General features: G+C 46.3%; 2 protein-coding genes across 10 annotated transcripts in view; one reads left to right on the forward strand and one right to left on the reverse strand.

The window, feature by feature from the left end:
• Rufy1 (RUN and FYVE domain containing 1) overlaps positions 1–5178 on the forward strand; it is a 36277-nt gene extending 31099 nt beyond the window's left edge. Inside the window, exons 16-18 of the mRNA XM_069993810.1 lie at positions 1250–1298; positions 3469–3546; positions 4586–5178. Of these exons, the coding sequence (XP_069849911.1) occupies positions 1250–1298; positions 3469–3546; positions 4586–4729 (271 nt within the window). The 3' untranslated portion in view covers positions 4730–5178. The remainder of the gene's footprint in view (positions 1–1249; positions 1299–3468; positions 3547–4585) is intronic.
• A 2870-nt stretch (positions 5179–8048) lies between these two features.
• On the reverse strand, positions 8049–17950 carry Hnrnph1 (heterogeneous nuclear ribonucleoprotein H1). 9 transcript variants are annotated; one of them, XM_069993817.1, is made up of 14 exons: positions 17874–17950; positions 17203–17332; positions 15041–15196; positions 14696–14839; positions 13102–13240; positions 11961–12139; positions 11802–11873; positions 11614–11726; positions 11315–11450; positions 10865–10924; positions 10684–10773; positions 9887–9979; positions 9392–9441; positions 8049–8803 (listed from the first exon to the last, which is right to left on the reverse strand). In XM_069993817.1, the coding sequence occupies exons 2-13, from the start codon at positions 17297–17299 to the stop codon at positions 9392–9394; spliced, it is 1329 nt and encodes a 442-aa protein (XP_069849918.1). In that variant the 5' UTR covers positions 17300–17332; positions 17874–17950; the 3' UTR covers positions 8049–8803. The 9 variants fall into 9 exon arrangements, with proteins under 9 accessions (XP_069849918.1, XP_069849916.1, XP_069849914.1 ...); XM_069993815.1 differs by having other exon boundaries at positions 11614–11747; XM_069993813.1 differs by lacking the exon at positions 9392–9441.
• Positions 17951–25697: the final 7747 nt, after the last annotated feature.

The raw sequence follows: 25697 nt of genomic DNA on the forward strand, positions 1-25697 counted from the left end.
CCCAGTCCTGGGGCTTGAACTCAGGACCTGGATAGTGTCCCTGAGCCTCTTTGTGCTCAAAGCTAGTGTTCTACTGTCTTCCGCAGCACCACTTCTGTCTTTTTCTGAGTAGCTTATTGGAGATAAGAGTTTCACAGACTTTTCTGCCTGGGCTAGCTTTAAACTGCAATCTTCAGATCTCAGCCTCCTGAGTAGCTAGAATTACAGGCATGAGCCACTGGTACCTGGATGAGGATGTTGTTTTTTTAGTGAGCTGGCCCTCCTGTTCACTAACTTACCTAGACCCTGAGGGAAAACATTGGTGATGAGCCATTGCTGAATGGTCCCTTGTTTCTCCTACAAGCCCATGCCAGATGCCAGATCCCTCCACCTCCCTCAGCCATGAGAAGTTCCTGGTTTCTCTATCTTGTATACCTCTGGGTGCTTCATACATTGCTTCCCAGAGGTCTGTGTGGTCAGGCTGCCATCTTGACCTGTTTTGCCAAGTCCTGTCCATCTGGCAGCCTCTGATCCTATCAGTCCACCAGCGTATTTCTATAGGTCAACAATGAACAGCTGTCTGCTGACCTTAGTGAAGACCATGTTTTCTAATCCCTTCTGTAGTCCGGCCTATATCTCCCAGAGACCTGCTTTTTTGATACTCAATCTGACATAATGGCAGTTTAGATGAATCTCAGCTTCTAGCAATGACTCAGATGGGTCCCCTAATTGCCAATAAGTGTTTCACTTTACTTGATTCTATTCTGCTAAGTAAGTCCATGTCTAGTTGTGCTACTTATATGAACACTAGTAGGATAGAGGCAGAATGAACAGCCATGGCCTCTGCCTGCCCCTTTGAGGCTGTGCGGACAAGAGCTCCAGCCAGGGAGAAGCCTAGAGGTTGAGAAACTGAGGTTCCTGCTGGGGAGTATAGGGGTCACCCCACCCCTTGCAGGCATGTTATACTCAGGTATGGCTGTGCAGAGATGCCACAGACAGGGCTTCTATGAGATTGTTCCATGAGATTCTGTGAGATCATCCTCAACTTTTACACTGTATCAACCACTTCCAAATCTCCTGCAGGCTACACATTGCTTTAGGGGCCACATTTGGTCCCAGGCTAGCCTCAGTCCTGGGCACACAGAAGCCAGTATGCTGAAGTGACTCAGCTACACAAAGGTAGAAAACATTTGCCAGTGGCATGCTAGTATGTTCCTCTTCTTGGTTTCTGTCTCTCCCTGCTACAAAATGATATTTTATGTTCTTTTAGGTCCAAACTGAAGATGGAAGACATAAAGGAAGTAAACAAGGCACTCAAGGTACGGAGTTATTAACATTCCCCATAAAGAAATCAGGGTGCACTACTGTGAGCCTGTTCATGCCCCGTGGCCCATGTGCCGGGGTGGTGAGGTGCCACCATTCCCTGCCCCATGTTGAGATGCCGTGGTGACAGGTGGGCATGGGGACAAGTGTGAGCTGGAATGTGGCTCTTCTGATTGATGTTCCTCTGCCATCCCATGTGGCTCAAAAGTAGGCCTGTATGAGCCTAGCATCAGTGGCTCACGCCTGTAATCCTAGATACACAGGAGGCTGACATCTAAGGTTCACAGTTCAAAGCCAGCCCAGGCAAGAAAATCCATGAGACTGTGTGTGTGTGTGTGTGTGTGTGTGTGTGTGTGTGTCTGTCTGTCTGTCTGTCTGTCTGTCTGTCTGTCTGTCGTCTGTCTTTCAGTCATGGGGCTTGAACTCTGGGGCCTGAGCACTGTCCCTGCACTCTTCAGCTCAAGGCAAGTGCTCTACCACTTGAGCTCCAGCACCACTTCCGGTTTTCTAGTAGTTTATTGGAGATAAGAGTCTCACAGACTTTCCTGCCCGGGCTGGCTTTGAACTGTGATCCTCAGATCTCAGCCTCCTGAGTAGCTAGGATTACAGGCGTGAGCAACCGGTGCCTGGCTCCATGAGACTTTTTTTTTTTTTTTTTTTTTTGCCATGAGACTCTTATCTCCACTTAACAACCAAAGCTGGAAGTGGAGCTGTGGCTTGAGAGGTAGAGTGAAAAAAAGTTAAAGGATGGCACCCAGGCTGTACCCTAAGTTCAGGCCCCAGTACTAGCACCAGGGGTGGAGGGGAAAGACCTAGATGATAAGCATGGTAAAGGAAGAAGAAAAAGATTACAGAAAAATGAGAGTATTTTATTTTTTATTGAGACCTTTCCCTCCAAGTAAACGGCCAGAGATCAGAAAAGCCCCATGGCACAGTGTCCTATGCCATTTCCAGGAACTGTTCATCCAATTCCTGAATTGAACCCTTTCTAGACCATTTAGGGAAGAACAGAATAACACATCACTGAAGAGCAGGAGCAAGCAAGGGACCTAGGAAGTGCTGCACTGGCCTGCCAGGGTGGCGAGGTGGCAGAGGAGGCAGAGGTCTGGGTCTGGGTCTGAGATGCCACCTGTTTGCAGGGCAGTGGCTCTGCAGCCTGGCTGGAGCACTGGCTGCTCATTGCACGGTGACCCACCTCTTTGCAAAGGCCTCTCTGACCTCAGCTTCCATCCTGCTTGGCGGCAGTGTGCCAACTGGCACCCCCTTGTGTCCTGCAAGACCTTAGCACCTCTGCTACCCGACTTCCCACGCAATGGCAGGTCAGTTCAGACAGCAGCGATAGCCACCCATCACAGCAACCAGGAACAGCTGGTGCCTCACCCATTCGATTTATCTCTGGCTGGGGCAGCTCAGTGCTGTAGCCTTGCCTTGCATGTCTGAGGTTGGGTTCATCCCCAGCACCATAAGGAAATAGGGACGTATTTGGTCTCCCCTTGTAGATCAAAGCTCCTTGGAGATAAGGGCTATGAGCCCATCTTTGCATCCCCACCCACGCGGCAGTGTTTGTACCAGCTCCAGGGCCCAAAATGAGTGGGACTTGGAGGCCACACGTGGAGCTCCCTGCTGTTCTGGATGAGTGCCCTGCATACACGTTAGCCACCCCGACATCTGTTCTGACTCAGTCATGAGGATCGGTGTGTCTGCCTGATGCCCAGGGGCAAAGCTACCATACTTTTAACTTTCTGTACTACCCCTGCAGTCCCTAAGGCGGGATCAATCACATCCTTGTTTTTCTTGGGAAAAGCCGTCTGTCACAGCCTTGATGCTTACCCTAGAAGGGTGAAAAGATTCCCCCAGGCCTCACACCCCCAGCTGCCTCCACATCTCCCTTCTGTGATCACAGTAGTTGGTCTGAGAAGGACATAGGGGAATTCCCCTATGAACTGGATGCTGAAGAGTCCAGAGGTTCGGACTGCTGCAAAGCTGGGACTCTGGCCAGTAGGCGGCAGTCAAGAGTCCTGCCGATAAAGCCCAGGCCGATAAAGCAGCTATGCCTCAAAAAGAAAACAGGTGTCACTGGGAAGGGACAATAGATGAGACCAGACAGATCATGACTGCTCACCGGGTGAGACAAAGTGAAATTCCAGGATGTTCTTTCCTCCTCAGGGCCACACTTGGCTGAAAGATGATGAAGCCACACATTGTAAGCAGTGTGAGAAGGAATTCTCCATATCCCGGAGGAAGGTAAGCCGGGGCTGCCTCACCCTGGAGTCCTCGCCCTGCTGGGATTCCTTTGGCTCAGGCTGAGCTCTTAGACCAGGCACATTGCAGCACGGCATTGTGACTGCATTCATTGCTCTGTCCAGACAGTCTCCCTCCTTCCCTCGCAATCCCTCTCCCAAGCAGTGCGTCCTGCAGCCTGTCCTTCACACCCACTTTCTCAAGGGCCTGGCCATCATTCAAATACAACACCGCCACCACTGCCGACACACCAGTCCTTTTGGCTTGCTCTAGGCAAATATAACGTACCAGAACTAAACTCTGGCTGATTGAGGCCAAAACAACCCCTGGGGAACCCCTGGGACAAGTCATCAAAATCTCACTGGTAGCCAGGTGCCAGTGGCTCACGCCTGCAATCCTAGCTACTCAGGAGGCTGAGCTCTGAGGATTGCGGTTCAAAGGCAGCCCAGACAGGAAAGTCTGTGAGACTCTTTTCTCCAGTTAACCACAGAAAACCAGAAGTGGCGCTGTGGCTCAAGTGGAAGAGCACTTGCCTTGAGCTGAAGAGCTCAGGGACAGTGCCTAGGCCCAGAGTTCAAGACCCACAACTGACCAAAAAAAAAAAAATCTCACTGGTGACCTGAGCAGAGAGCATCTGCCTGTCATCTTAGCTTTTGAATTGTAGGCAGAGGATGCTGGGAGCCGAGGGGGTCACTGCAGCCTTCCCCCTTTCACCCCCAAACTTCAGGGCCTCACCTCTGCCTGCCCCCATCTACTGGGGGAGTTGTTGCAGGTGGGGGGGGGGGGGGAGGAAACCTGAGCTTCTAGCGAGGCAGGGCCTCGTCTGAACAGTCCAGCTCAAGAAGGGCTGACCTGAAAGTTTGGGAGCAGGAGTTGCCAAGGCTAATCAGGCCCAGCTCCATGTCCATCACGTGCCCAAGGAACCAAACCCAACACAAGATGACACACCAGCTCCACCACCACGGGCCGGCTAGTCATCAGATCACTGGGAAGCTAGATGAGGTGTCAGGGTGAGCGTGACTGCCTTTCTCTTGTCCTCTAGCACCACTGCCGCAGCTGTGGCCACATCTTCTGCAACACCTGCTCCAGCAATGAGCTGGCCCTGCCCTCCTACCCTAAGCCGGTGCGCGTGTGCGACAGCTGCCACACCTTGTTGCTCCAGCGCTGCTCATCTACCGCCTCCTGAGTTCCCAGCCTGCCCACCTGTCCTCAGGGCAGAGGGCAGCCCAGGGTACAGTGCCAAAATGGGTCTCTTGGGGCTACCAAGGGCTTGGGAACCCCAAGGCCCCTCATTTCCCAATAGAATCAAAAGGGAAGAATGAAATCTTTTCTTCTTGGGTGCTCTGGAAGATAGCAGGTGCAAAGTGGCGGCTGATTGCCTTCCCAGGACTCCTGAAGAACCAGCTGCTGTAGACTCCTTGCTGCATTAAGAACTTATCTGTTTTGCAGCAGTTGGGATTAGTATGCAACTGCTTTACCCCACTCCTCATCTACCACCATCTTGATTTACGCAGTGCTTTAAGCCAAGTAGGTGACGGTGTGCCCTGTATGCTTCCATCTCAGATTTGCCATTCCATGACCTTGTGGCTCACCTGTTGCCAGCCCTGCAATAAAATCCTTTTATTTTTCACTGTCTACAGATAGTGACCTTGTGCCTATAGCAGGAGCCTAGTAATGCTGAGCCAGACTGAAGACGGTTGTGGGTAGTGCCTGGGCTCTCAAGCCTGTCACCGAAGTCCAGATTGGGGTTGCATCCTAACAAAGCCATAGGAAAGAAAATAAAACAAAATAAGCACAGCTAGGTGTAGTGCCAACACCACTAGGGTACTAAGGCCAGCTTGAACTATGAGACTGGTCTCAAAAACATAAGCTGAAGCTGGGCACTGGTGGCTCACGCCTGAAATCCTAGCTACTCAGGAGGCTGAGATCTGAGGATCATGGTTCAAAGTCAGCCTGGGCAGGAAAGTCCATGAGACTCTTATCTCCAATAAACCACTTGAAAACCAGAAGTGGCGCTGTGGCTAGCCTTGAGCTGAAGAGCACAGGGACAGTGTCCAGGCCCAGAGTTCAAGCCCCCCAACTGACCAAAAAACAAAAAAACAAAAAAACTTAAGCTGAAAGTGCTTTCTGATCATAACTGACTTAACTGTGCTCAAAATACTTAACATTAGCTTTCAGATAGACAAAAATGACTCAACACAAAGCTTATTGTATAAGATGTTATCTCACATATATTGTAAACTAGAGTGATCTTCATTAGTTGATCTTCTAGTCAGGACTACCTATGTAAATGGGAATTTATGAAGATACCTGTTGAAAAGCACCTGCCAGGACGGGCTCTTTGTAGGCTGTTTGTGAGCCCACTGGAGTACACACCCACCCCAATCACAGTGCATACAGCCAGATAACCTGGGGCTTACAAGGCTAGGAGTATTTTTGCTTGCCATGTCCAGACAGCAAGACAAATCTGCCAGGCTGTTCCATCGTTTTAGATTGACACCCTGCCCACAGCCCTCATCTCCCACCAGTTCCCTACCCTAATTAGATCCACATGCTCTCAACTGAAGCCAGATTCCAGCCAGCCTTGAGAGTGCCTTGGGAGGCAGACATTGGAATAGGCCAGGCCAAGCATGCACAAGACCCCCTTCTCAACAGATAGTGAAGCTATTGCTGCATGGGAGGTTGAGATTGGAATGAAGTTCCGGGCCAGCCCAGGTAGAAAGGTGACTTCATCTCAACATAAAGAAGCTGGACCTGGTGGCACACTCTGTCATCCCACTTATGACTTCCTCTCATAGGTAGCTCACAGTCCAGGCTTGTATTACGGCAGAAATAACCAGGGCAAGTCAAGCTTGTAACCCTAGATACTCAGGAGGCTGAGTTGGAGGATTCAGGTCCAAAGCCAGGTAGGCAGGAAGTCTGATTTCTATCTCCAAAATAGCAGAACTGGAGACATGGCTCAAGTCACAGAGCAAGTACCTCCTCCAAAAATACAAAACACTTTTCTAAGCTGCCAAGTTTTCAACCTTTTAAGAGCAGGGACACAGTGGGCAAAAAAGGATCCAAAGCACCTGTATCTGAAAAATTGCTAAAGCAAAAAGGGCTGACACAGAGCTCAAGTGGCAGTACCACCAAAAAAAAAAATCACACAATACATTTCCCACTACTATCCCTGCCTGCCATCTTAAGTGCTATTCCAAGCTTCCTTTCCCTTAAGTAGCAGAAGTCCCACAGTACGTAAGCATAAACATGCTTAAAACATAAAAAGCAGGAAAGTGTGACTGGTGAGATGCAAAGTACTCAGGAACGGACATGTTAAATTATAACCCACTTATAGACTTCTTTAAAACCCTAAAGGTGTTGGGTCCTTTTAGATAGGTCAGGACTGGGTTTAAAGTAGATAGGTAGAGCCAAGCATGCAGGAAGGTCTGGGTTAAGATTTCTGGCAGTGCTCAGTAAGAACCAAAAGCATCCTTTTGTAGAAACCAGCTTAAGAATTATCTCCAGCATGGTCAGGTTAGCATACTTGGAAGGCTAACGCCACTGCTCAAGTTCTTTTGTGTTCTAATTTCATCATCCATGAGTCTAGACAAATGAGTGGCAGGTTTCAATGTACTGTCCTAGAAAGATTTACTGAAGGGCATTTCTGGTACCTTAACCTGCTATAATTCATCCTGTGAATGAAAATTTTTGCTAATAAACATCCTATGGTCCAATGCCTCAAAGTATTTCAATGAGGCTAACTAGTCATATTCCTTAGAAATGCTGTGCTTTCAGCCTTGGTTGTAAAGTACATTTTTGCTTCTAAGTAGACTTGGCTTTTAGAAATGAATTTCATAAAGCTCAAAGTCTCAATTCTAGGCCCTGTAATCCTAGCTACTCAGGAGGCTGAGATGTGAGGATCACAGTTCAGAGCCAGTCCAAGGAGCAAAATCCACAACTCTTTGGACTCTTTACCTAATATTACTAAAAAGCTGAAAATGGCGCTGTGGCACAGCAATAGATAGCATTATAGCCTTGAGTACAAAAGCTCAACGACAGTGCCCAGGTCCTGAGTTCAAGCTCCAGAACCAGTGCGCCCACACACACCTCAATCCTAAGGCTTTAGTAGAGCACTTGAGTTCAAACCTGGATACCACCTAGCACAGACAACATCCTGGGTTGGGGAAGGAACCCATTAGCAACTAAAAATATCCCCTATATACAAAATTCAGATTCTACCATCAGACTGGGAAGAGCAGCATCTTCTACCCACCCCCTTGCCTCCAGCATTTCTCAGCAGCCATGCCTAAGGCTCCTGGACATGCAAGCACCTCCCCTTTGCTTGTGTACATGCTGAGCATATTACATGCAGGCAGTTCAGACCAAACCTAATGCACAGCCAGTCCAGTCCTTAAGGGCCCTGAGGCAAATTACTGCAGAACCTTCTGGCCACAGCCAGACACATGGACCTACACCCAGATGGAGGACAGCACATGACGCTGAAGCACAGACAAGACAAAATGCACTTTTGAAAAGGAAGATTTATTTGACAAGTTTCACTTAGCGCAATACACCTAAAAGGAAATCACAATACAATGAAAGATTTAAGTTGAGGCCTCAGAATTGCAACAAAACACCAAGACCAAAATCCTAAATATTGGTACTGCGTCTCAATTTCCCAATTAACTTAAAAGCTTTAAACTCACGTGCCTTACAGCTTATCAAATGAAACTAGAATTAACAAACATGCCAAATGTTTCACTTTTAATTGTAGACACAGCTTCTATATTGAGTTTTACAAAAAAAGCATGTCTTTCAACATGCATGCAAACAGTGTTCAAGGTAATGTGGTATAAGAGCAACATTTAACATAATTCAACTGCTTTAACCTAAATACGCTTACTGCTTAAGTACATCCTACAATATAACTAGAGAAAAGCTGAAAATTGTTTAACAGGTAAATAGTTTACTCAACTTTTGCTGTTACATCCTAGATGACTGCTATGTTCAAAATCTTTAACCTCAAGTCCTTAAAACAATCTCCATTTCCACCTACAGAGTAAGCATAATCACAAGGTTGGACTGCCAAAAGTGTTAAACTGAAGGGGCTTTTTTTTTTTCTTTATGAAAGTTGAGCAAGAGTCAGTGATCAGGATCAGTTACATTCCCCATCCAGTACTCATACTGGACATGCTAGACACCCCTCCCATTCCGTTCACGCCCACAGATGCACGGCTTCCGCCACTGTAGTAGCTGTTGTTCACCGCTCCTTGGCTTCCTGCAAAGAGACCATGTGACAAGTCAGGAGCGATGTCGGAGCATCAGCCAAATTAAATACAGCATTCCAAGAAAAAGTGTAAAAGGTATACGAGTACAAATGGCTGCTGTCCAAGTGGCAGGAAGCACGTGTGGGAAAAGGGAGTCCCGACTCCAAGCAAGTCTCAATTAACCCTTTTTTTCTCTGCAGTACCAACTTGCCAGACTCTTGTGCTACCATTTAAATGGATTCTTCAGGATCAACGTAGAAAGTTAAGTTTAAAGGAAAACTAGTGTTTTTCAAAAATTGCAAAATTACTTCATTTTTAAAGCTAAGCAAGGCATTTTTAAAAAAATTTACCATAAACATTCACAATGTGTCCACTGAATGGTATTTATGAATAGGGAACACAGGGGAACTCTTGCTCTTCCTATTCATGTGGGCAGGAAGTGAGACAAAGTTAAGCTAAAGGCAACTCACTGTGCCCAAAATGGCAGCCTCCATGGAGTTAAGTCAGAACCATTGACTGACTGCTATAGAAAGTGTTATTACAACATATCAGTATTTGCTATTGGGAATTTAAATTATATTTTTTGAGAAAATATTTACCTATGCAATGTTTGATTGAAAATCACTGGAGTTTTCCTGTAAAACTTGGTCTGCAAAAGGATTTTGTAGGGTAAGACTATAATACCAAAATCACCATTCTTTAGACCAATTGAAAAAAATTAAATAAAACCATCCCTAGGTTAACTGACTAGTAAATAATGGTCCTGAACCCAACCACCATTCTACTGTTTAAAAAAAAAATCTCCCATCAAAAATTGATTTAATGCTAGCCAAAAGACAGAAAAGGTGAATTACTTTAATGTAAATAAATGAAGGCAGATGTTTTCCAACTTGACAGTAATCCAAAGTTGCAATGATTAAATTTTTAACTCACAGACTTCCCCCTCCCAATGATTGCTTCTGAAAATTAAGCTATTAAGAACAATTAGGATCAAAAGCATTCAATAACTCAATTCACCAAAAAGGAGCCTGTATATTCCCAACTAAAGAAACCTACCTAAAACTTATTCTGGACATATAAAAAACCATGCTTACCGTATCCACTCATGCTGCTCTGGCCACCATAGCCGCCTCCATAACCACCACTCAGCTGCTGGCTGGCTGGGCCACCGTAACTGGACTGGTTTGCTGTTAAGTTAAAAGAACATTAGAGCCTTGCTCCTCACACAGTGTGGTACCTGGTGGTACCGGGCTTGCAACTCTAGGTCTATGGTTTCCAGTCTTGTTCTTTCGTTACTAAACCTCTGTCTCCTGCTATTGTCTATTACCAGACTAACCCCTGTATTCATCATTTGAGCTAGTCAAGTGTTTATAAACCAAATGGTTAACAGTACCCAGCAGCAGGACTAAATCGACATGATTCATCAGGTAGAGGCATTTTGTGAAGATCTTAAGAAACAGACTGGATTTAGTGGGGTTTCCCCCTTAGCTTAAAACATCAAGTTAATGTCACCACACAGTACCGGTTCAATACCTAATTTCATCCTACTGATTAAGACCCCCAAATTAACCTTTTTTTAATTCTGAATTTTTACTAAATATTTTAGATTCAAACTTTATAGTCAGATCATTTATTTCTAGTTCAGTAGTCCCCTCCCCCAAAGGCATTTAAATCTAATTTGAATCTTCTATCCTAAGCTGTTTTATGTAATGCACAGAATTTCCAAATAGTAAGACAATTAAAAACTTTATCCAAATTAAGAAATTGATTTGCCTAACTTAAATTTTTATGCTAACTTAATATTCTTATGCTAAACTAATCAAATATAGATTAAACTTATTGACTTATACAGATATATGTTTTGGTTTTTAAAAAAACTAACGATATTTACACAAGCCCATGCCTCCCATCATTTGGCTACCATAAGCACCACCGCTTGCTCCTGCTGTAGAATTCAAGAAGAGTTCTACATATCTGTGTTCTGAAATGAGAGAAAAGGCATACAAGGTTAGCTTAAAAAAAGACACTAAAGTGATATTTACACAAACCCATGCCTCCTAGCATTTGGCTACCGTAAGCACCACCGCTTGCTCCTGCTGTAGAATTCAAGAAGAGTTCTACATATCTGTGTTCTGAAATGAGAGAAAAAAAAGTTTGAAAATGTTTGTTGGTGAAAGAAAGCAAGACAAACACAAGTTCTTACACAGGTAGATTTGTGAACCACTACTACTACTCTTTGTTTAAAAACATTAAAAAAAATTCTAACTGCAAATAAAAAAACTAGTCAAAATTTCTATTTACAGGTTGTCGCTCACTATCTTTTGAGCACTCATCTGACTTTTCCACTAAGACAGAACCAGGATATGAGCACTGCACATCTTCCTCAGGAAACTAAATACCCTAACTTTTTTCAACACATGCAAACCCACCCAATGCCAGAGATATCAACCCGCCCTCATACACCCCATCTTAAATGCCCATCTTAAACTCCTAAGAGTGCCAAATGCTTCCGTCATACTTACGCATATTGGCTTTGTCTTTTGACATAGCTGCCACGGCATCTTCATGAGTTGCAAACTCCACATCTGCTTCACCAGTTACTCTGCCATCAGGACCAATCTCAATGTGAACTCTCACAGGGTTAAGAGGTGAAAAAAACTGGGGGAGAAAAAAACAAGTGTTTGTAACACTTGAGTCCACTTTCTCATACTAACAAAACCAAAAGTTCATTGTCATCCCAAGTTTGAAACTTTTTACAGACCCAAGATTTTACTACAGAATTGAGTATCTTGACTGGTAAACTAATCCATCTTGCACTTACATTGTAAATGTCATTCTCAGTAGCTCTGTAAGGTAATCCCCGCATATGTACACAGTGTCCTGTTGTGCTCTGGAAAGTAGAGCCACCATCCCCATATCTGTGATCTGACATTCCTGAAAAACAGTAATTGAGGTCTAGATGGACAAGTGTAAGCACCCTTCAGTTGGTAAGTCCCATTCTCACCTTACCTCTTCCAAATCTATCCGAGCCAAATCCATAGCCATCATTATAGCCATTATAATCATCATAGCCACCATAGCCTGGAAGACAAAGTACAATTGTCACATGTAAACACAGACACAAGACCCTCACACCAGTCAGACTAGCACAAGGTTTAAGCTATGTACCTCCACCATAAGCACCTCGTCGCATCCTCTCAAAGCCAGCTCCTCTGCCAATGCTGTTATACCCTCTGCCAGCCCCAGGTCTGTCATAGGGACCTGGTCGCTGCATAGCCATAAGTTTTCGTGGTGGATCATAATGAGTTCTAACTTCAGCTCGACTGCTCTTAAAGATTTCGATATACCTAAAGCATTGTTCAAGAGGGAAGGGAGTAGGAGGGGAGAGGAAACATTAGTTCATTTCATACAGATATTTAGTTACACAAAAAACAATCTAGTCATAGCCATGAAACTGACTAATATTTAAAGCCAGCTTTCTTATTTATATTTGCATAGGCAATGACCAGAAATTCACTCAATAATAAATCTAATGTCAACGTCTTATATATTATATAAATATATAAAAAAAAATTAACTCCTCTGAGGCAGAGCCCAACCTTAGGGGTAGAGAGGAGAACTACAAATATATGGTTTAGGAGGGAAAGAATTCCACTCAACTTTCAACATTTCAATTCTTACATCTGCTGGCAGCATGTATAGCAAGTGGGCTAAACAGCCAGCCTCCACCAACAGTGTAGCCCACACTACACATTTCCTTTCGCCAAGAAACCAGCCTATGCTTTTAGTAGGAATCAGCATAGGTAAGCGCATGCTTCAATGGAAAATAGTCACAAGCAAAGAGAATAAAACCTTTTGTGACAATTTCTTGAAAGCTATGCTTATATTAATACATATGCAGAATAATTTATACAGCAAGAAAAAGTTTGTTGCATTTCAACTTTAAAAACAAGATCAGAAAGTATCACATTTTCTTATGGTAATATTAATTTACTAGGTGGGTGTCATTACAGCTAAGCCAGGTTTGCATTAATCTTTTAAAGCCATAGTCTCTCAACTATTGATTTGGGGGAGCAAGGTTTAATTAAGAGTCTTACAACATCAACGTAGACCAAATAAGCTGGGGACAATTTTAAAACCTAAAATTTAGTTTGGATGCAATACAGGACACATTGGGAAATTGAATATTGGGACACATGTGAATTAGCTGGGATTAGAAAGTAGATTTCCTCTTTTTAAGCAGAGAGAATATGGATTTAATTGTTTACCATAAGAAAAGTGACATATCCAACCAACCATCCATCCCCACCTGTGCCCTATTCTTTCCTTGTGTTTCTTTAGAGCCTTTTCAGCTATTTCCTGTGAAGCAAACTGCACGAAGGCCTCCCCCGTACTCCTCCCCTGGAAGTCCACCGGCAATGTTATCCCATTTGGCACGATTTCCAACCCTTCAACCCAAGGACAAATAACCCCAGTAGGGGGGCAATATTAACATCACAAGCCCAGAAATGATTCTTCTTATAGCTTTAAATAAACCAGAATTTTAACTTAGGTGAAATGGTATGCTTTCAACAAGTACTCTTTAAATATACATTGCAATTAATATGAAGTTCCACTATTACAAAGTACAATTCAATTCTTAACACACCCTGTGGCACTGAATAAACATTAAACAACAAAACTTGCTTCTCCACAGGGTGCATTAAGAATTCCACAATTAAATACGCTATGCAATTTAATAGAGAATTATACAAGAATGTAATAAAGTTTCAAGCATTAAAATAACAGTTTTACTAAAATCAAGACAACACCTTTGACCTCATTTTATATTTCAATGCAAAGCTATTGGAACTTCAAAGTTAAAAAGCGTACATTTAAACATTCTATATAAAAGTCAAAACATTACTTAAATCATAATTGACAAACATACAGTCTAAACTTTCAACAAACACTATCTACACAACACAATCATGCACTCTTAGGTTCTAACAGTGGTATGATTCACTTCTGGAAATTCCGTCTATGAAAAATCCTTTCCGTGGATACATTCCCAAGCTTACAAAAAGGCCTTAAAGCACTTTCCTAGAAGATATGAAATTATGTTCATATTTAACGTTGACAGATAGCATTCAATTCTCACCAATTTAGATAAAAACAAAACAGACTTGATTTCAAACTGACAATACTAGGACTTGGTACATATCTAATGGTCAAAATTGTAATACATGACTACACTAAACCATGAAAGGATTTCTTGCTTTTTATTCCAGGTTGTTTAGAGTATTAGTAACAGTATTTAAAATAATCTAACATTCTGCTAAACATGCAATAATCCTATCAGCTCTTCAGCATAAAAACATTCAAATACTTTAGGCCCAGCAGCGCATTTTTCAAACACTTCCTATTGTTCTTCAGATACGAGGACTACAACACTCACCCTACACTCTCTACATTTGACTTTCAGTAACAGTTATGATAGGCTGGCTAAATCAATAATGGTGTCTGTCCTGCATAGAGAATTAGACCATTAGAAATGCTTCTAGTTCCATAACTCAAATTTTAAGTGTCTCAAAACAGACACCACAGACTATAGCACTCTAACACCTCATGCTCATCTACTGTTGAGGGATCTTACCTTTAACTTGAATTTGCTAAAAACAAGTCAGGAAATTAAGCTGGACTCTCAATACTAAACATAGGCAAGGTTAACATTTTGGAAATACATCTAATTTCCACCTTTAAGAGATGGGCTCAAGTTATTTGAAGGTCTCTAGGAAGAAAACATTAATTCATTGGTAGATACAGCCTACTGAGGTACCTAAACTACTCAAATTTTAACATCTACTAATGATGCCAGAAGCTAGCCATAACTCACTGCTCAGCAACCAAACAGGACTACATACCTGAGAAGAACTGAACAATTTCCTCCTTGCTACATCCAAAGGGGAGTCCTCTAAGCCGTACAAAGCCATCATTGGCAGTGTCAGGACTATTTGGACCAGTATGCTTCAACACCCAATCCATTTCAACGTTGTTTGACTTGAATACTGAAAAAGGTGCTTAGAATTAGTCAATTTTGGAAAGTGAGAGAACAAAGTCCAGATTTCCTGGGTCATTAGATAAGCTAGAAAGAGCCGCCATAAACTCCCTCAGATGCCCATTCCATGCGGTCAAATACCTAAAATTCAGAAGGGTAAGACCTCTATGTGTTTAACAGTTTACTGTTACTAGGGCAATGTATATCAAACCTTCAACATATCTGTGTCCCATAGTTTCTCTGTCTTTTTTCAGGGCCAATTTGACTTCATCTTCTGATTCAAGTTCAACAAAAGCCTCGCCACTTGGTCTGCCTTCTCTGGTGTAGATGAAACGAATACCTTGGGCCCCATTTTGAATTTTGCAGTCTGAAAAGAAAACAGCCGTTAATACAGAACTTAAAACCTAAAAATACCTCTGGATGATATAGATGAGAGCCCTTATTTATATCACCACTAAGTCATGTGTGAAGCCTAAGATGACCAAAATACTACCAATTCCTAGCTTACCTCTCCTCTTTAGTATTTGAGCAGTCACCCCCTCCATCAAACTCACTTGTCCTGGAAAGGACACACTCCTGATCCATCAAGCAAATCCATTAATTACCAATGCAGCTCCTTTTCTTTCCTTTTCTGAGACTGATTCCTACACTGTAGCTGGTAGCCTCCTGAGTACTAAAAGTGTAAGTGTGGACAGTTTCTTGTAGTACTGGGAAGTGAATTCAGACTCTTCTTGAACTATGTCCCCACTACTTCAAAGTTTTTCCCCCAGCCTAGCTCTGGAGACTGAATTCAGAGACTCTGATTTGCTAGGCAAACTCTCTACCACTTGATCCAGGCCAACAGTTCAGTTTCCTAAAGAAGCTCTCTAAAGTCCTTGCTACTTTAAAACAATCCAGCCAGCCTGGGCTGGGAAGGTGGCTCAGTGGTAGAGCTCTTGCCTTGCATGTATGAGGTCCTGGGTTCCATTCCTCAGCACCACATAAGCAGGAAAAAAAAAAGCCAGAAGTGGCACTGTGGCTCAAGTGGTAGAGCGTTAGACTTGAGGGAAAGAGCTGAGGGACAGCACCCAGGCTGAGTTCAGGCCCATGACAGGACTCCCCCTCCCCCCCAAAAAAAACAATCCAGCCAGGAGCTGGTGGCTCATTAATCCTAGCTACTCAGTAGGCTAAGATCTGAGGATCAAGGTTCAAAACCAGCCAGGTCAGGAAAGTCCATTAGACTCATGTCTCCAATTGCCAAAAAGCTGGAAGTCGAGCTGTGGCTCAAATGGTGAAGTGCTAGCCTTGAGCAAAAGCTCAGGGACAAGGTACAAACATGACCAAAAGAAGGAGGAAAAAAATCAAGTGTCCCTATCTTCACTTTTGGTTAAAAACAAAACAAAACATTGTTTGGACATGATTAACTTATTTCCTTAACATAGCCAAAAGTCTGGGTGAGGGTAATCTTGTCAGTTTTACCCTGAGAGCGGTGACATTACAATTTCTCATTCAAATTGCAGTCCCAATACTCACCTGAAAGGGTACCACTGTTACCAAGCTGCACAGCTGAAGCCAAACCCAGTCTTGCCCCCTGCAAAAGTGGCTTCCAGTGTACTTGGTTCTCGTTTTACAGATGGTTTCTGTTACCATAGCTAAATTCAGATGGTAAGTCAACACTACCAAGTATCTCTTCCAAAACCTGTCCAGGTCTTCCAAACAGAACCAGTCTACTCTTAACACTAGTAACAGAACAAGGAGTCTGGTAGAAATTATTCAGGAAGACTTAACTTTTGCATTAAGAACTACATGCACTTTTTTCGGCTTCTGTGCCCGAAGTGAACCGAATCGAAAACCAAAGGAGCCAAGAATTCCTCAAATTACCAAGTGAGCAGGAAACAAAACGAGCATTCCCTTCAAGTTGGAAATCAAGAGCTACACTTTAAGAGGAAGCAAGTTTCTATCACTTGCACCACATCTGCTGTCGGGCCAACTTTTAGGATTAAGGGGGGGGGAGGAGATAATCCCCACAACTTTAAACTGTCGAAAGATGGCATCCAGAACAGATAGCCGAGCTGGCACTTAAAAGAGAGGTTAACGAAAATTAAAGAATTTTTTTTTGTTTTAAAAAGTGCCCTAGTGGCCGCACCCCTCCCCCCCACCCCCGCCCCCCGCCTCCAGGGGACGGGAGGGGCTTTCGCAATTTCCATTGCGTAACAGCTATTCCGCCGGGCGCGAGCAAACGCCGCGGGAACCGCTACCTCCCGCGCCCCACCAGAGGGCGCCCCAGGCCCGGGCTGCGCGCCGCGCCGCCCCGCCCCAGCCGCCGAGCCACGGGCCGACCCCGCCGCCCGCCGGTCCCCCGCCAACAACACCCGCCTTGCAGCTTCGACTCACCGGAGAAAAATCGTTGCACTTCGTCGGCCGAACAAGACCAGGGCAAGCCCCGAACCTTCACCACGAACCCTTCCCCGCCTTCTGTGCCCAACATCATCGTCTCGGCGGAGCTTCTGGCGTCCAAACAGGACTGCAGAGGAGGGGAGGGGTGGGGTCTGGGCTTGAGGCTCAGATCGGAGATCAGGCCCATCCAACGGCTCTTCCGACCCAACCCGGGCGCCCCGCGGGGGCCTCCCCCCCCCCTACACCCCGCCGCTCGTGCGGACCTCGCTCGACTCCAGCGGCTCCCCGACGCCCAACTCGTTATGCGCCAGCACCCGGGCTCCCGAAGCCGCCTCGGGCGCGAGGTGCCCCAGCGGGTCTCCCCCTCCCCAAGCAAGAGGAGAAAAAGCCCGGCCTCGAGCCAGCGTGGAGGCGAGGAAATGGCGGCGGCCGCTTCCGCTCCGCCTCCTCCGACATCTCACACAATAGAGTCGGCGCGGCCTCCGGGCCTAGGCGGCGCTGCCCGGGCCCGGCGAGGCGTTCGCGGCTCCGAGCGCCGGCCCACAGCTCGCCGGGACCCCACAGAGCTCCACCGAGGGCTCGGGGGGGAGCAGAGAGTCGTTATAAGACACTCATCCTCGGGGAGAGAGAGCCATGGGCCCCGCAAGCCGGGACGGAGCGAGACTTACAGACACAAGCAGCCTCGGCGACGCTGAGCAGAAATGGCCAGCGGGCGCCTGCGCAACCTAAATAAGTTCTATTTGAGCGAGCACTGCGCACGCGCAGCGCGGTCCCTGCGCCGCCCCCCTTACGTCACGCGAGACTGGAGCGCAAGCGTAGTGTGAAGGATCTGGGTACCGCCCACCGAGAGAGGGTTCTGCGCGTGCGTAAGGGCACCGCTCTGCGCCTCTTAAAAACCTGCGGGGCTTTTTTTCTCCCCCCCCCACCTCCAAACCCCCCTCCTCTCTTTTCTTTTCTGTTTTTGGCGCCTGCGCCCTTCCTGCAAGTAGTGAACTTGGCTTTAGCGGTTTAATCATTTTCTGCCAGGCGCATGCGTCTTCTTTCAAACCGTTCTGTGCATTTACCCGCCAGAGTGGAGTGGGGGGAGGGGAATGGCGGCAACGAGCTCCCCCGAGGGGCTCAACGCCAGTCCTGGAGCTCGGGGTTTGGCTTCCCCCACCCCTTTTCCCAAGCTCCAGGCCTACGCAGAGCCGTAGCCTTCTCCCCCTCTCCCCGCACCGTGTCGCCTGACCCCCTTTCTCCCAGGATCACCCCGTTCCGCTGAGCCTCAGCTGGGCGCGATCTGCCCGCGCCCCCAGCCCGGGGGCTCCCCCCCCCCACTTCCCCTTACCTGCCTGCCGCGGTGGGAACCGCCCCCGGCCCGCACGGGATCCCCGTACCCCGCGTTTACCTAACGAACCAACCCGCCGCCCCCTGGCGAACCCCGGGACACCCCCCTCCCCTCCCCGAGTCTCTGGGCCCCTGACTGCCGCGAGGCCCCCGGGGCAGCACGAGAAGAGGCGGCCCAGCCCCTCCCCGGGGCCGCGCCCCGCTGCGCCCACCTCCAGAGCCCCACCCCGAGGCTGGCTGGGTGAGGAAGATGCCAGTGCACCCATTGCCCCTGGTGGACCACCCCACCGAGGTGGAGGGAGGCCCCGGGGTCGCCCCCTGTGCGCTCGAGGCGCCAAGTGGGTCAAAAGTTCGTTGATGTCCAACAGGGTTGCAGACCATTGGCATCATTTCTCCTCGCCTCCCCAGCCTTCCCCTGATCTGACTCTTCTTCACCCAGGAGATAGTGGCGATAAATTGACCATGTGGCGCTGTTGGACCGTGCTAGAGGGGTACCAGAATTCGTGACACTCTTTTGAGTGATGTCAGTCAGCATAAGACAGGGTTTTTTTTCCCTCCCACCCCCACTCCACCATTCCAGGGGTGTGGAGGCTGAGTCTGGATTTGACACTGGAGAGGATGGATGGAAGGAGGAAGAAGACTAGAAGTAGAAGCGGAGCCCCAGCAATTGTAAGTCCTAGCAGTGGGGTTAAACTCCAAGTATGTGGTTAGGCATCCCAGGTATTCTGTAGGGAACAAAAGGATCTGTTTTGTTATTGTTTGTGCCCATCCTGGGGCTTGAACTCAGGGAGGGACTGGGTGCTGTCCCTGAGCTTCTTTTGGCTCAAGACTAGGGCTCTAGCACTTGAACCACTTCTGACTTTTTGAGTAGTTTAGTGGAGATAAGAGTCTCACAGAGCTGGGCGCTGGTGGCTCATACCTGTAATCCTAGCTACTCAGGAGGCTGAGATCTGAGGATCCCGGTTCAAAGCCAGCCCGGGCAGGAAAGACCGTGAGACTCCTATCTCCAATAAACCACCAGAAAAGCGGAAGTGGCGCTGTAGCTCAAGTGGTAGAGCTCTGGCCTTGAGCTGAAGAGCTGAGGGACAGCGCCCAGGCCCAGAGTTCAAGCCCCACGACCGACAAAAAAAAAAAAAAAAAGTCTCACAGACTTTCCTACCTTGGCTGACTTCAAACTATGATCCTCAGACCTCAGCTTCCTGAGTAGTTAGAATTATAGACGTGTGCCACTGGTACCCAGCTAGAATCTGTGTAAGAGAGACTTTGCTGCATGTCTCATAGACAGATGAAACCAGCAGGATAAATGACTGGAAACAAGCCAGAGAGAATGGAAAGACTCCCAGCTCTCAGTCGGGAGGTCTGTGTCTGGGCGTTCAAAAGTTAGAACGCATTCTGCTCTTGCATACATTTTCCAGGTCTGGAGACTAACACCCTTAATCTTTCTGGTACTTCCTTTTGATGGGTGGTGGTTTGTTTTAACTTGCAGCGCTACCACACATCTCCAGTCTGTTCTGCTTTATATTACTTTTCAGATAAATCTATTTTGTCTCAGAGTGTTCTGGAACAATCGTCCTCCTACCTGCTTCTCTCTCAAAGCTGGGATTACAGATATGAGTCATCTCCCACCTTTTTTTTTTTTTTTTAATCTTTTCTCTGTTCTGGTGCTATGCTGGTAGTTCCAGCTACTCTGGTTGATGAAATAAAAGAATCACTTGGGTCCAGGAGTTCCAGGCCAGCCTACGCATGGCAGGAGGATTTTTTTTCCCGTTAGCAATACCACACACCCAAGATAGTTATGTTTTTCTAATTCTTTTCTAAAGGATTCCAGGATTTTTGTCAATGATAAGAGAATCGGGCACCAATGGCTCACACCTGTAATTCTAGCTACTCCGGAGGCTGAGGATCTTTGTTCATAACCAGCCTGGGCAAGAAAGTCTGGGAGACTCTTTATCTCCAATTAATCACCAAAATGCCAGAAATGGAACTTTGGCTCAAGGGGTAGAGTACTAGCCTTGAGCACAAAAGCTCAGGGACAGTGCCCAGGCCCTGAGTTGAAGTCCCAGGACCAGCACACACACACACACACACACACACACACACACAGAGTACTTGTTGAAAGTGGAGGTTTGGCTCAAAAGGTAAAGCATCAGCCTCAAGTGGAAAAAGCTAAGCAAGAGCATGAGACTGAGTTCAAGCCCCAGTACTGGCATAGAAAAAAAGAGTACTGTTAAAACACAGTCATCATTAAAAGGTAAGATTTGCCAGGCACCGGTGGCTCACACCTGTAATCCTAACTACTCTGGAGGCTGAGATCTGAGGATCACAGTTCAAAGCCAGCCCTAGCAGGAAAGTCAGAGAGACTCTTTTTTTTTTTTTTTTTTTTTATTTGTGAACATACTGTACAGAGGGGTTACAATTACATGGGCAGGATAATGCGTACATTTCTTACCAAGCATTGCAGCCTCCTCCTTTGGTTTACCCTTCACATCCCTTCCCAGCCTCCCCCCTCCCCCCCAATCGTCAGAGAGACTCTTATGCCCAATGAACTGCTAGAAAACTGAAAGTGACACTGTGGCTCAAGGGGTAGAGTGCTTGCCTTGAGCTGAAGAGCCCCTGGACAGTGCCTAACCCCAGAGTTCAAGCCCAACTATGGACAAAAAAAAAGATAAGATCATCCCTTTAGGATATATTTCTAGAAGTTCAATTACTCAGTGAAAGGCTCTGAGGTTGGAATCCAGGACTGTGAGCTTAGCAGGCAGGCTCTCTAACCACTTAAGCCACATCTGTAGCCCCCCCCCCCAAATAAAATTTAAAAGTAGGAAGCAGCCAGACAGTGGCTCACACTTGTAATCCTAGCAAATCAGGATCTGCGATCTGAGGATCTTTTTTTTTTTTTTTTTCCTTTTTGGTAGGTTCTGAGGCTTCAAATCTGGGCCTAGGCACTGTCACTGAGCTTTTGTGCTCAAGACTGGTGCTCAAGAAGCCTTCCTGGAGCCTCCAGATTCTGAGTAGCTTTTCCAGATCCCATTGGTGGCTCTATAACCATTTAAACTACTCAGTGGGAACACAGAAACAGCTTTAGGCATCCTATAGACCACCGCCCCCGCCCCTCAGCCAGAGGTGGGGCAGGGTCTCCCTAGGGGTGGAGCTTCTGTGGCAGAGGGGCACCGGAGGAGGGGAGGTAGACCCTAACAAACCCTCTTCAGTTCACTCTGCACATCAACATCAGGCACAAAGGAGCATGATTATTGTTGGGGGTTTTTGGTTGGTTGCAGGGCTTGAATTCTGGGCCTTCGTGCGGTCCCTGAGGCGTGAGCCACTGGCACTCGGCTGTTTTTTTAATTTTACTATGCTTGTGGTGCTAGTGCTGTAACCCAGGGTCTTTGCAGTGCGAAGGTGGGCTTCCTACCACTGAACCCCACCCCCTAACCAGGTACCAGTTCTGTCTTCCCAAGGCTTCAGCCAGACTTAGTTCTTCAGTCCTCTGTTCAAGATGTACTGATGACTAAATTTTAAAACGTTGCATTCCTTAGATTTTAAAATGGTGCTATCATAAAACATACCTAACATAAAACTCACCATTTTGACAATTGCTTTAGTTTGTTTGTTTTTGGTCAGTTGTGGGTTTGACATCGGGGACTGGGCACTTATCCCTTAGCTCTTTTTTTTTTTTTTTTTGCTAAATAAGTAACTGTATTCAAGTACTGTACACCTGTCATTATTGAGTACTAGCTCCAAGTAGTATAATATTCTTTTTTTTTTTTTTTTTTTTTGGGTCCAGTCGTGGGGCCTGAACTCTGGGCCTGGGCGCTGTCCCTCAGCTCTTCAGCTCAAGGCTAGTGCTCTACCACTTGAGCTATAACGCCACTTCTGGCTTTTTTCTTTTTGCTTATGTGGTGCTGAGGAATCGAACCCAGGGCCTCATAGATGCAAGGCAATGAGCAGTTTTTTATTGGTAGTGGTGGGTTTCTGGGGTTGTTTTGTTTTTGTTCTGTTTTGGTTTTTTTGGTTGGTCGTGGGGCTTGAACTCTGGGCTTGGGCCCTGTCCTTGCACTCTTCAGCTCAAGGCAAGCACTCTACCACTTGAGCCACAGCGCCATTTCCGGTTTTCAAGTGGTTTATTGGAGGTAAGAGTTTCATGGACTTTCCTGCCCAGGTGGCTTTGAACCTAGATCCTCAGATCTCAGCCTCCTGAGTAGCTAGGATTTCAGGCGTGAGCCACCAGTGCCAGGCTTCAGCTTATGTTTTTGAGACCAGTCTCGTAACTCAAGCTGGCCTTAGCACCCCAATGGTGTTGGCACTACACCTGTGCTTATTTTGTTTTACTTTCTTTCCTATGGCTTTGTTAGGATGCAACCCCAATCTGGACTTCGGTGACAGGCTTGAGAGCCCAGGCACTACTCCAACCGCCTTCAGCCTGGCTCAGCATTACTAGGCTCCGTGCTAAAGGCACAAGGGCACTATCTGTAGACAGTGAAAAATAAAAGGATTTTATTGCAGGGCTGGCAACAGGTGAGCCACAAGGTCATGGAATGGCAAATCTGATGGCAAGTGGTAGAGTGTTAGCCTTGAGTTGAAGAGCTGAAGACCAGCACCCAGGCCCAGAGTTCAAGCCTCATGACCAACAGTAAATAAATAACTAAATAAATACACACACACACACATACACACACACACAGAGTTGAGTTGAACTCCCAAGTATAGAAACAAACTCAGAGTCAGGTACCCATGGCTCCTGCCTGGAATCCTAGCTAGTCAGGAGGCTGAGATGCAAAGTTTGCAGTTTGCAGCCAACAGAAAAGTCTGCAAGACCTCATCTCCAAAACCAGCAAAGACTCAGGCTGGAGGTGAGACTCAATAGTAGAGCACCAGCAAAGCAAACTCGCAGCCCTGAATTCAAAATCCGGCCCCCCCCAAAAAAAAGAGAGAGAGAGAAAGAGAACCTCAGGCCAATGGCTTCTTGCTTATTTAACATGATATACTGCACCAATCATGGCAGTCCCCTCATGCAAATGAAGTGTTGGTGTTTGCTCCAATGAAGGCACTGTCCCTACATTTTTATGCAAATGAAGAACTGTGTTTACACCAATCACGGGTCTTCTGCTGGGTCACCAGGGGAAAGTGCTCCCCCTCCTGACCATAGTTGCAATAGCTGCAGGGTCATTTGGAATTCACTGAGACTTGTGAAAGCAGTATGTGTGGTGCTGGCTAGCTGACTGCTGGAACAGCGCCCTCAGGAGCTGGAGCTGTGCTTTGGCAGCAGTGATGGTTATCGTGTAACTTGCTCAGGTGTCTGTGGAGTGCTCAGAGCAGCTCAGGTGTCTGTGGAGTGCTGACAGCAGAGGGCAGCCTGCCTTCTGTCTATCATCAGCCATTCATTCAAGACAGCCAGGGCCCCAGGGAAGTGCCGTACAGCTGTCAATTAGGGAATCCTAGCGCTCTAATCCTCCACATCCCACCACATTTAAAAGGAAGATTAATATAAGAGGTGCTTACATTAAAGGCCATCACTATCATTCATTCTACTTCAATATTTCTCTATCCATGCTTAACTCCTCCCCCAGTGCTCCAGGCAGAAGTGCGTCCCTGCCATTTTGCTCATTATCAGAACTGTGAGCAAGCAAAGGTCCAAAACTGCTCACAGGTCCCCCCCAACCTGTAATTTTGCAGATGAGCACAATAAAGACAAGGTATTTCTAAATGCAGTTAATAAATACATCCATCCATGCAAGGGGTCGGTCACACAGATGCCTCAGCATGGAAAGGAATCCTGCTGCCTTAATTGGGGGATAATTTCAGCTATCATCCAAGAAAAGAACTCTGAGCTGGGCACTGGTGGCTCATGCCTGAAATCCTAGCTACTCAGGAGGCTGAGATCTGAGGATCGCAGTTCAAAGCCTGCCCAAGAAAGTCTGAGACTTATCTCCAATTTGCCACCAGAAACCCGGAAGTGGCACTGTGGCTCAAGCGGTGGAACACTAGCCTTGAGCCAAAAAGCTGAGGGACAGCGCCCAGGCCCAGAGTTCAAGACCCATAACTGACAAAAAAAAAAAAAGGAAAGAAAAGAAAAGAACTCTAGATTCTCAAAGAAAATCATTTGTTCCTTTGCCTGTACATGTTGAACATTCTAATTCAAGTACCTGAACTTTGGCTGGGCACAAGTGGCTCACATTTGTAATTCTAGCTACTCAGGAGGCTGAGATCTGAGGATTGTAGTTCAAAGCCAGCCGAGGCAGAAAAGTTCATGAGACTCTTATCTCCAATAAATTATGCTGAAGACAGAAGAGATGCTATAGCTCAAGTGGTAGAACATTAGCTTTGAGCACAGAGAGGCTCAGGGACAGCACTCGGGCCAAGTTCAAGCCCCAGGAATGGAAAAAGAAAGGAAGGAAGGAAGGAAGGAAGGAAGGAAGGAAGGAAGGAAGGAAGGAAGGAAGGAAGGAAATATGAACTCTGAAATGGTCCAAATCTTTCTGAGTGCTGAAATGAGGCCACAGTGGAAAATTCCACCCTTGATCTCATGTGATCGTTTAAACCATCAAAATGCTGGCACAATAAAAACGTTAAAAAATCACCTTCAGGCTATATAAGATGTATAACAAAACATAAATGAATTTTATGTTTAGGTATGGATGCTGGGGCTGGCAACATAGCTTGGTACTTAACCTAGCATGCATTAAGCCCTAGGTTCAAATCCTAGTCTTGGTGAGACAAAGAGACAGAGACCTGGATCCCATCTTTAGACACCTGTATGCAAAAATTCCCAAACCTGCCATGGCTCACGCCTGTAATCCTTTGTACTTAGGAGGCTGAGATTTGAGGATCTGGGTTTGAAGCTAGCCAAAGCAGAAAAGTTCCCAGGAGACACTTATCTCCACTTAACCACTTAAAAACTGGAAGTGGAGCTGTGGCTCAAAGTGGTAGAGAGCTAGTGTTGAGCAAAAGAGCTCAGGGATAGCACCCAGGCCCTGAGTTCAAGCCCCACAACTAATTTTTTTTTTTTTAATCCCAAACCCAAAGAATCTACGGTGTTTCTTGTCTCAAGCATTTTGGATAAGGGCATTTTGGATAAGGGATTACTAATACAGCCTAATTTGTTTCAGAAGGGAGTGTGTGTGTGTGTGTGTGTGTGTGTGTGTGTGTGTGTGTGTGTGCGTGCATAC

Source organism: Dipodomys merriami, unplaced genomic scaffold, assembly GCF_024711535.1.
Source record: "Dipodomys merriami isolate MVZ:Mamm:240054 unplaced genomic scaffold, mDipMer1.0.p SCAF_44, whole genome shotgun sequence".
NCBI classification, from domain to species: domain Eukaryota; kingdom Metazoa; phylum Chordata; class Mammalia; order Rodentia; family Heteromyidae; genus Dipodomys; species Dipodomys merriami.

Bases quoted from the DNA above. Each gene is read 5' to 3' on its own strand.
- Hnrnph1 (XM_069993811.1), bottom strand. From the start codon at position 17,299: ATGATGTTGGGCACAGAAGGCGGGGAAGGGTTCGTGGTGAAGGTTCGG. The intron at 11,874-11,960 runs GTACATAGCTTA...TTTGTCTTCCAG, and splicing joins ACGAGGTGCTTATGGTGGAG to GCTATGGTGGCTATGATGAT. The intron at 8,804-9,886 runs GTAAGCATGGTT...GTCTCTTTGCAG, and splicing joins GAGCAGCATGAGTGGATACG to GAAGCCAAGGAGCGGTGAAC.